General features: G+C 58.7%; 1 protein-coding gene across 2 annotated transcripts; it reads right to left on the reverse strand.

Moving 5' to 3' along the window:
• Nucleotides 1-51: 51 nt before the first annotated feature.
• Mcoln1 (mucolipin TRP cation channel 1) lies at nt 52-9,140 on the reverse strand. Of its 2 annotated transcripts, none has more exons than XM_004865337.4 (14): nt 8,981-9,140; nt 6,405-6,610; nt 5,493-5,660; nt 5,255-5,420; nt 4,498-4,609; nt 4,134-4,230; nt 3,882-3,981; nt 3,365-3,471; nt 3,141-3,290; nt 2,901-3,002; nt 2,462-2,584; nt 1,999-2,214; nt 333-463; nt 52-253 (listed from the first exon to the last, which is right to left on the reverse strand). In XM_004865337.4, exons 1-14 carry the CDS (start codon nt 9,009-9,011, stop codon nt 217-219), a joined length of 1,746 nt encoding a protein of 581 aa, XP_004865394.1. In that variant the 5' UTR covers nt 9,012-9,140; the 3' UTR covers nt 52-216. The 2 variants fall into 2 exon arrangements, with proteins under 2 accessions (XP_004865394.1, XP_087058143.1); XM_087202017.1 differs by having other exon boundaries at nt 3,141-3,293.
• Between the last annotated feature and the right edge of the window lie 232 nt (nt 9,141-9,372).

Consider the following 9,372-nt stretch of genomic DNA (forward strand, 5'->3'; position numbering starts at 1 on the left):
CGATGACCCACTGGGGCAAGAGCTGCCCTTCCCACTAGAAATGAAAACAAGTTTCTTTTCCCGTTTATTAACACCCACCGTATTCTCCCCCTCCCCTCCCCAGTGTCCGACCCGACTACCCGTGTCAGGCAGCCGATCTTTAAAAGCATATTTTAGAAATAAATAAGTGGGGTCCCGAAGTCCACGGGATGAAGTTCAGGGGCAGAGGCGGTCCAATCAATTCACCAGCAGCGAATGGTCCTCCGAGGCCTCCCTGGAGGAGGGAGGCAGGGTGGTCAGTTTTCTCCAGCATGCTCTTCTTCCCCCATCCGTAACCCCACCCAGATCCGAACCTTCCGCAGCAGCACAGCAAGCTGCAGGCTGAGCCGCTCCCACGGCGGAACTTGCCGGAGGTGGGGCTGTCCTGACACTGTGCAATGTAAGCCTGGAGCTCACTCTTCTCTGCGCCTGCACCGTCAGGGTGCTGAGGAGAGACACCAGGAGGCCCCGCATGAAAGGCCTGTTGAGGTCGGTCGTGCCATGTGGATCATCCTCGTTGTTCCTCCCACTGCCAGGCCAACTCCGACCTCAGGGCCTTTGCACTTGCTATGCCCGCCTCTTGTTCACCTGCTTTGCTTGCACAGGGACCCCTTCCCTGACTCCTGAATGTGGCCACACACCTAATCTTTGTCAGTTTGGAGCCTTCTGCAGCAGGGCCTCACACAACCTGGGTGCTCAGTAAACATGGAGTGGGCTGGTTGCAGGGCAGATGTCTGAGTGCTAGGTTTAGACCAGTTGGCTCCTAGGCCTAAGGGACAGTAATGCATCTACGGATGGCTGTATCCACGCACAGGGCAGGGAGTACATACATCTGCAAGTGACAGGATGGAGCAGGGGCCCAGCAAAGCCTTCCCGTTCTTAAGCTCCTGGACCCACCATCTTTTCTCTGAGCCCTTCCTGGCTACTAGGGTTTTTCATTTGCATTTTCTTCCCCTACAAGTGCTGAACCTTGGGCTCCCCTCTCCTCAGTGGAGAACTCTGGGACATCGTGGGACTGTTCCGTTTTCTAAGCCAGTGGTAGCTAACCTAGGGCACACGTGCCACAGCGGGCTGTTATCACTGAAAGCTCTAAAAGGTTCTCCATCACTGACCTATGCTAACGTGGGTGGCAGCTGCTAGCCATATCGGCTTTCCAGAGCTTGATATGGGGATGGCTGAGAGCATGCAACTGAATTTCATGTTAAATCAAGCCCAATTTTAAATAGCCCCATGTGGCTGGAGAGGCCTCACGGACGGAACATTCTGGAAGCTTTCCGGGACTCATCTGGAACAGCAACCATGGCTTACAGCTCGATGTCCCTCCAAAGCCTCACACGCTCCGAGTGGACTGAAGGAAGGGTGGCTAACTCATGGGGCTGCTATAGCTTAATTCGCTGTCAGGAGGCTGGGCCTGGTCAGACAAGGTGGGTCACTGGGGGCGTGGCCTGGCAGGGTCTTTCTCCTCCCGCCTTTCAGCTTCCTGACCACCACCATGTGAGCCTCCTTCTTCCGCCCAGGCCTTTCCACCATGCCTGGGGCCTGCTGACTACACAAGGACTGGAGGTTCTAAAACCTGAGGCAAAATGAACCACCCTTTAAGTTACAGTTGTTGGGGATTCTGTCCCAAAGATGAGGAAAGTGACCGAGAGGGGAATCTTCGACCCTTCCTTCCTAGCTCCTGCCCGTCACTGTCACTGGCTGTCCATCTGTGCATCGTCCATCTTGCCACTGGCCTTATTCTCCTTGGTGCCCAGTGCCCAGCACAGAGTGGGGCCCCCATACTCCCTGGTCCACTGGCTAAATTGCTGTCCCATGTCATTCCTGCATCTCCCTTTCTCTCTCAGCCCCTCGGCCTGCAAGAAAGGCACCGTTGACAGAGCTGAACAGTGTCTGCCCCACCCATGGACCCCAATGCTGAGCAGCATCTCCCGCACAGTCCCCAGGACTCCGAGGCAGGCAGCCCCTAGAGCCTGGGCTGACCTTGATGGTGTCGTAGGCGCCAGTGATGAGCGCGATGAAGAGGCTGAGCACCATGTAGATGAAGAGGCTGATGAAGGAGTAGAGGTAGAGCTGGGAGAAGAGCCACACCAGGCTGCTGCGGCCCTGCTGAGCCTGCATGGCCGCGAACGTCACGAACATGTCGTCCCCATTGATGAGTGAGAAGAGGCACTCGGACACCATAGACAGCGAGCGGAACTGGGCAGCGGGAGGGCGGGAGGCAGGTCAGAGCGGCCCCCACTGCACCGAGGGGCACGGTGTCAATGGCAGGGGCACCGGAGGTCAGTCAGAGGGGACGGGGAGCAAAACCGCTGCAGGGACAGCACAGGGCTGTGTCATCAGGGCCACCACTGAGGGACCAGGGCTCGGGGACTCCAGGGCCACACTCAAGGGAGGGGAGCCAGGGAGCCCGAGACTGCAGCTCCCGAGCCTCGGCGGCCCGTACCTTCACGTGGTAGGGCCCCAACACGATCCAGCCGCAGAAGCAGTAGCCCAGGTAGATGACAGCCACACAGCAGCAGAAGCGCATCACGCTGGGCAGTGCCACCCGCAGCGTGGCGATGAGAATCTGGCAAGGGCAGAGCCGCCTGGCTCAGCGCTCAATGGGAGAAGAGGCGGGCTCGGGGGCGTGGCCGAGAGTTTGGACAGGGCACAGACACAGGGGCACTGACACCGACGTCCTGAGGGGGCTGAGGGGCCGAGGGTGCCCCACAGCTGGGGGTGGGCAGGAAGAGGAGGCACCCACGGCCCTGTCTAGGAGCAGGGACAGGTGTGTCTGGACTGGGCAGGCACGTGGAGAGGCTCGAGACCAGCCATGGCCGGGGACAGGACTGCTTTTCAAGGGCGGGTTTATTTGTGGGGCACAGGACAGGGGAGAGGCTCACGTTGTACTTGTGGAAGAAGGTCAGGTAGCGGATGACGCCCACCCAGACCAGCAGCGTGGAGGTGCCCAGGAGAATGCTGCAGACGTCGTAGCTGGCCAGATTCTGGGGGTGGGAGAGATGTCACCCCATTTGTCCGCAGCTTTGCTTGGCGGTCTGTGGCCTCAGCAAGGCATGCAGTGGGGCCAGGACCTGGGGACAATGCAGCACGGGGACCTGGGGCAGGGTGTGCCTGGGACCCACCTTGGCCTCGATGCCGATCTTCATGACGGTACCAGAGATGGTGAGCACGTCGCTGGTGACCAGCAGGATGTACCAGCCATTGACGAACTCCAGCCGCTCCCACAGGCTGATCACGCGTCCCCGCTGCTGCCACACGAACCCCACGAACTCCTGCTGACAGAGACGGAATGAGGGGTCTCCTGCCCAGGCTCGGGACTCTCTGCCCTCCGGCCTTCCAGCCTCACCTTCTGCAGCAGGAAGCCACGGAGCAGCGAGCGGGCGCACAGCAGGAAAGACAGCGAGCAGGTGAGGATGACCACCACATCGAACAGCAGCCGGAAACTGTTGTCTTCTGCGGGGAGGGGTGGTGGGTAGGACCAAGGGTGGCTGGTGCCATGGGAGGCTGGGACTGGAGACCCAGGGGCTATAGCTGGTTCTTAAATTTTGTTTGGGTCTCGCTATGTAATCCAGCTGGCCTTGAACTCGCTATGTAGTCCAGGCTGACCTCAAACTCATGGCAATCCTCCTGCCTCAGCCTCCCGAGTGCTGGGATTGCATGGGTGCACTATCACGCCCGGCTGGCACGGCTGGTTCTGACTGGTCAGTGGGCTCGGGGGTTACTTGGGCTGGGGGTGAGGGAGTCAGGGCCCCTGGTCAGTGCTGATGTAGGGGATCCCTGGGCAGGTCGGGCCCCTGGTCAGCGTGGGTGGGAGGCTCAGAGAAGGCCCACGTGGGTCAGGCTGGTCCAGGCTGGGGGCTCACCGTGCCTGGAGATGCTGGTGTGCTTACACTCCTGGATGTGGGCCTGGGTCTCCAGGCGGATGGGGATCCGCCCGCTGTGTGCTGTGTTGTCAAACATGATCTACAGGGGCACGGAGGCAGACTGAACCTCGGCATCACCCAGCCCAGTCTCCCCACCAGATCTGCACGCAGGACGGTCTACCCGGCCTGTCACCCCCATGCTGCCTTCCACCTGTGCTCCCCAGACACCCCAAGGGCAGGTGGGGTGCTCACCAGGACGGTGAAGGTGTAGCAGTCGGGGATCTCGTTGTTGACCAGGCTCTGCAGGTTGATGGTCTTCAGCTGGAAGTGGATGGTGACGTTGATCAGCCTAGGGGGAGGCTCGGGTGAGGGGCCGGGCCTGGCTGGAGCTCCCAGCCCCCGCCCGAACAGCAGCGCCCCTGCAGGCCCTTGCTGACTCTGCAGCCTGCAGAGGAAATGCTCACAGCCAAGGGTGAGGCACTGGGGGGCCCTGCCCGCCCGCCCGCAGGGAAGTAGCAGGGAAGCAGCGGTACCTACCAGGTCAGAGAGCCTGGTGCTCCCTGCTCCAACCCCAGCCCAAGGCCCCGAGCCCCTCCAGCCAGCAAACAGGCCATACTTGTGGAATTTGAGCGTCAGGTTCTTGTAACTGGAGCTGCCGTCCTCTAAGAGGGTGAGAGCATCGCTTGGGGGTACAGGGGGTCTCTCTGGGGGATCCACCTGGATACAGTCTGAGGACAGCAGCCAGGGAAGGACCTCAGGGAGCGGGGGAGGCGCAGGTTGGTCTCCCCAAGTCCTCAAAGGCTTTCTTCTTCCCCTGCGTACCTAAACATTTGCTGCCCTCCAGGGCAGGGGCCGGCCCTCCATGGGCCTTCAAAAGCTTAAATAGATGATATTAAAAAATAAGGCCTGGCAGGGCCGGGGATTTAGCCCAGCGGTTCCAAGGCCTGCCTCACAAGTGCAAGGTCCTGAGTTTGATCACCGGTACCACAAAAAAAAAAGGCCTGCCCAAGCTTGCTGGCGCACACCTGTAATCTCAGTACCTGGAAGGCTGAGGCACGAGGATCGCCACAAGTTCAAGGCCAGGCTGAACTGCATAGGGAGTTTAAGGCCCTAGACTACACAGTGAGACCCTGTCTCAGAAAGAACAACAATAATAATGATAACCCCTGGCGATGTGTGTCCTGCATACCACAAAGCACGACACACATGTCAAGTTATTCTTCTTCTTTTCCTCTGGTTGTGGGCATGGAACCCAGGGCCTCACTCATGCTAAGCAGCTGCTCTACCGGTGGGTTCCATTCCCAGCCTCTGGGCCGGGATTTCAGTTCCAGCCACTCAGGTCCTCAGAGCCAAGGCCCGCCCCATTCACTTACCAGTGACAACTGTAGGGTCAATGTCAAAGGTGTCATTGGCCGGGTCCACGTGGCCGCGGTGGTAGTACCGCTGGCAGAGAGCCAGGGCCGAGCCGTTGGCCCATGGGCCACCTCCACCCCGGACGTAGGCATAGCGGCCCAGCGACACCTCCGGCAGCGTCAGGTACTGTGGGGGAAGGAGAGGGCCCATGAGCCCCGCCTGCTCTGGCCACTCGCACCCCTGCACCGCCATCCTCACCTGGTCCACAGCGTAGAAGATGGCCTGGTACAGCTCCTCCCGCGTGTAGGCTGCCAAGGTGTCATCCGCCCCATCCGAGTAGCCCAGCAGGAAGAGGTGGCGGAAGGCAATGGTGTTCTCTTCCCGGAAGGTCACCGCCAGCTGGTTGCTGAGCCCGAACAGGATGAGCTGGAGAAATGGCCAGGGAGGTTGGCCCCGCCAGTACATGGGTGGATGAAGAGGGGAGAGAGAGGCCCGAAGGCGTCCCCAGTGGGACAGGGACCTGTGTGCTCCTCTGCTTGATTTGAGAAAACCCCACTTCCGGAATGACCCCCCTGCCCTATCCATCACCATGGCCCCCACGCTCGGCCCCAAGTGGGCTCAAAAGTCTCGCAGGCGCAGTGAAGGTGCCTTATAGGGTTCCCGGATGCAGGTTCTGTGCCACACCCAAACCTCCAGGGGAAGAGCCATTATCGGGCCCTCTGCGGAGGGGAATTAGAGGGGCAGAGGCCTAAAGTCCCAGCCTTGAGCCAGGGACTGAATGTGATTCATCCCAGGGTCCCCAGAGCCCGTACTGAGCCTGGCATGGCTGAGAAAGAATCATCTGGGCCAGTTCTCTTTGACAGTCTAGGTGACAATAGACCGTAGGTTCAATCCCACCTCCCTGTGTCGGCTGCTGTTCGACTCTGGACAAATCCCTTCACGTCTCAGTAGCACCAACCAGGCAAAAGCACTGGCAGGACCTCAGGGACCTCAGGGGCCTCTGTGAGCCTAAAAGGAGCCGCTGAACCCTAAATCTCCGATGGCTTCCTTACTGGCCCTGGCCACTGTCCCGTCACTGAGTGGATAAGGGGTCAGGACGAGGCTCCGGTGCCCAAGCCCGTCCCTCCAGGGAGCACCCGGGCGGGGCCCTGCTGAGTGGGCGGGTCTTACCTGCACAGTGACCACCAGGATCTTGACCACCTGCAGCATCAGCTTGCATGGCTTGCGGCCCTTGGCCCGGAACTTGTCACAGGGACTCATAAAAAAGTACTTGAGCCGGCGGCGGAGGTCTTCCTCTTCTGGAGGCGTCGGAGGGGCCAGCGGCGCCCCCGCCTGGGTCCCATACCCAAGGCTGGGGGTCAGGAGGCGCTCCGTCTCTATGGGAGTGGAAGAGGCAGTGAGGACCAGGCCCTGGCAGCTTCCATCGCCTGCTTCCCCAGCAGATCCCTTCCTGTCCTCAGCCCCACGCTCCAGCCCAAGTGCTTTGAGAGGTCTGAGAAAAAAAGAAACTCAGCAACATTTTGTGGCTTTACGCAGTGGTGCTTCTCAGAGGTCTTGAGTGGGGCTTTGAGTTGATTCCCAACCTGGCTGCTTAGCAACTCGGACAAGAGATTCAACCTCACCTCACTAAGCCTCAGTTTCCCTGCCTGCTAACTGGAACCATAATCCTCTCACAGGGGAGCACAGGGCCTGATACTTAGAAAGTGTTGGTCAGGGCCAGGGATTTAGCTCGGTGGCACCACACCTGCCTTGAAAGCACAAGGTCCAGAGTTCAATCCCAGGTACCAAAAAACAAAAAAAACTTAGAAAGTGTTTGTCACAGGGGCTGATACTTGGTGACTATCAGAACATTCCATCAATATCCCTGTTGCAGGTGTGTGGGGAGAGAAGGAATACTTGAGGCCCCTGGGAAAATCCCAATTCTAGCATCCAGGTAGAAGCGCATAGCAGAGCCCATATTCTAGTTTTCTCTGGACAAACACCCGAAGAGTAACCTCTAAATTCATGAAAACTGGTCCCCATCCAGTGGACAGGTTCACAAACCACACCGGGAGAATGGGTGCTTGACAAGGACAGTAATAAAGCTACCAGGTGCTGTGGGGCGGAGATTTAGCTCAGTGGTGCCAATGCCTGCCTCACAAGCACAAGGTCCTGAGTTTGATCCCAGGCACACACAAAAAAAGCTACCAGGTGCTGTGGTACATGTCTGATATCTCAATTACCTGGGAAGTTAAGGCAGGAGGATTGCAAGTTTGAGGTCAGCCTGGACAACTTAGCGAGATCTTGTCTCAAAAATAAAACTGGGGGCTGGGGATGTGACTCAAAGGTACAGTGCTTGCTTAGCATCCCCAGAATGCTGAGTCCAATCCCCTGCCAAATAACAGTGAAACACATGTGTGGACCAATTTACTTTATCCCAAGTCCGGGAAATCACAAAGCCCTAGGGCCAAATTCCAGACCCAGGATATCTCCCTAAACCCCTCACGTAAAAAGTGGAAATGAAAACCATGTATCTTGCCAGATGTGGCACATGCTTGTAATCCCAGCACTCAGGAGGCTGAGGTAGGAGGATCGTGAGTTCAAGGCCAGCCTAGGCTATATAGAAACTTCAAGGTCAACCTGAGCTACACAGTGAAATCCTGTGATAAACGCTTTCTACAAACAAAAACAAAAGTCTCTCGCTCTGAGAATTTGGCAAGACAGTGCAGGAAAGAACTTAATGAGTTCTCTGGGAAGCAGAAGCTATGCCAGTCACTGCTTATTTCCTTTGAGCCTAAGAGGAACATCCAAGATCTCAGCAACTGCTGGGGTCACAGCCAGTCACTCTAGCCCCAAACTATGCCAGACACACACAACTCCCTCTACAGGGAGAACTTTGCTTTTTTTCCAGGCCCCGGCCCCTGCCTGGCTGAGATGTCAAGACATCTTTTTTTTTTTTTTGGTACCGGGGATCGAACTCGGGTCCTTGCGCTTGTGCAGCAGGCGGCGAAACCACTGAGCTAAATCCCAGGCCAAGATACTTTTTGTGTGTGTGTGGTGCTGGGGATCAGACGCAGGGCCTTGCACATGCTAGGCAAGAACTCTTACCACTGAGTCACACCCCAGCCCAAAAGCTGTCAGGATAAATATGGGCGCAGTCACCACTTGTGTTATAGGGAGGTCCAAGATCGCGGCTCCTCCCTTTGGAACCTGGATGCTCTTGTTGTTTACAATCCAGTAGAAGGGAAGCCAGAGGGCGGGTCCTGCCTCCCTCCCTATCTGGGATCACAGCGAGACCACCCCGCGCCTAGGATCTGAGACACCTATCGGCCAGCTCAAAAAGAGATCAGCCCAGGGATCATCCAGGTTCCCCGTGAGACCTCCGAAGGGCTTGGAAGCTTGGGCAGCCACAACCTCAGTTTAGGAAGGCTGGATTTCACGGGCTCAAATTGAGTCAGTCGCCTGGATTTACAGTCAATCCCTCCAGCTTTCCGCCCGAGTTTAGGGAAGCTGAGTGAGCATCTGCCTTCTGGATTCAGGAGGGGAAGCTAGGGATCTCATTTGAGGATCCAGGAAGCTGGTCCCCGCTGTCTGAGCTCCAGCCAAGTGGGCCAATCAGAACTGAGGCTTGGATGGAAAACTTGGGAAGCTCGCCGCCCCGCTGCCTGCGACGAAGAGCTCCGATTGCGTTCGGGGAGAGAAGATCGGGATCCCGCAGCCCGAGGTCCCAGAGCCTGCCCCTCCCCGGCCCCGCCGCCCGCCCTCACCTGAGCCACGCCGGCCCCCAGGGGCTGCCATGCCCGGGCGGAGAGCGCGGGAGGCGGCGGGCGCCACGGGGCAGCCTGGGTCCGAACGCCCGCCGCTGTCACTGCGGCCTCACACCCTCGCGGCGCCGCTTCAAACCCTCCTGCATCAGCTGACCCACGCCGCGGTCACGTGACCAGCTCGCCCGCACCCACGTGGTTTATTTGGCCCCACCCTCTGGGCCGAGACACCGCCCCCGCCCCCGGAGCCGCGCGCTGGTGTGCCCCAGCCGGAGACCGCGGTCGCGCGGTCCTAGCGCCGAAGAGTAATGCTGGCTCCGCCCTGACCGGTGGGTGGCTGGTGCCAACCCCGTGACTCCCAGAGCTTGACCCTTTAGCCTCCTCGGTGTTAGGTG

Source organism: Heterocephalus glaber, unplaced genomic scaffold, assembly GCF_053883595.1.
Source record: "Heterocephalus glaber isolate CG9 unplaced genomic scaffold, H.glaber_assembly_v1.0 deba00001761, whole genome shotgun sequence".
In the NCBI taxonomy this organism is placed as follows: Eukaryota; Metazoa; Chordata; class Mammalia; order Rodentia; family Bathyergidae; genus Heterocephalus; species Heterocephalus glaber.

What these genes read in the sequence shown, in the direction of transcription:
- Mcoln1 (XM_087202017.1), bottom strand. Translation starts at nt 9,011, where the DNA reads ATGGCAGCCCCTGGGGGCCGGCGTGGCTCAG. An exon ending in GCTACACCTTCACCGTCCTG is followed by an intron (nt 3,982 to 4,133) that starts GTGAGCACCCCA and finishes GTGCCCCTGTAG; the next exon opens with ATCATGTTTGACAACACAGC. An exon ending in AGATCGGCATCGAGGCCAAG is followed by an intron (nt 3,003 to 3,140) that starts GTGGGTCCCAGG and finishes TCCCACCCCCAG; the next exon opens with AATCTGGCCAGCTACGACGT.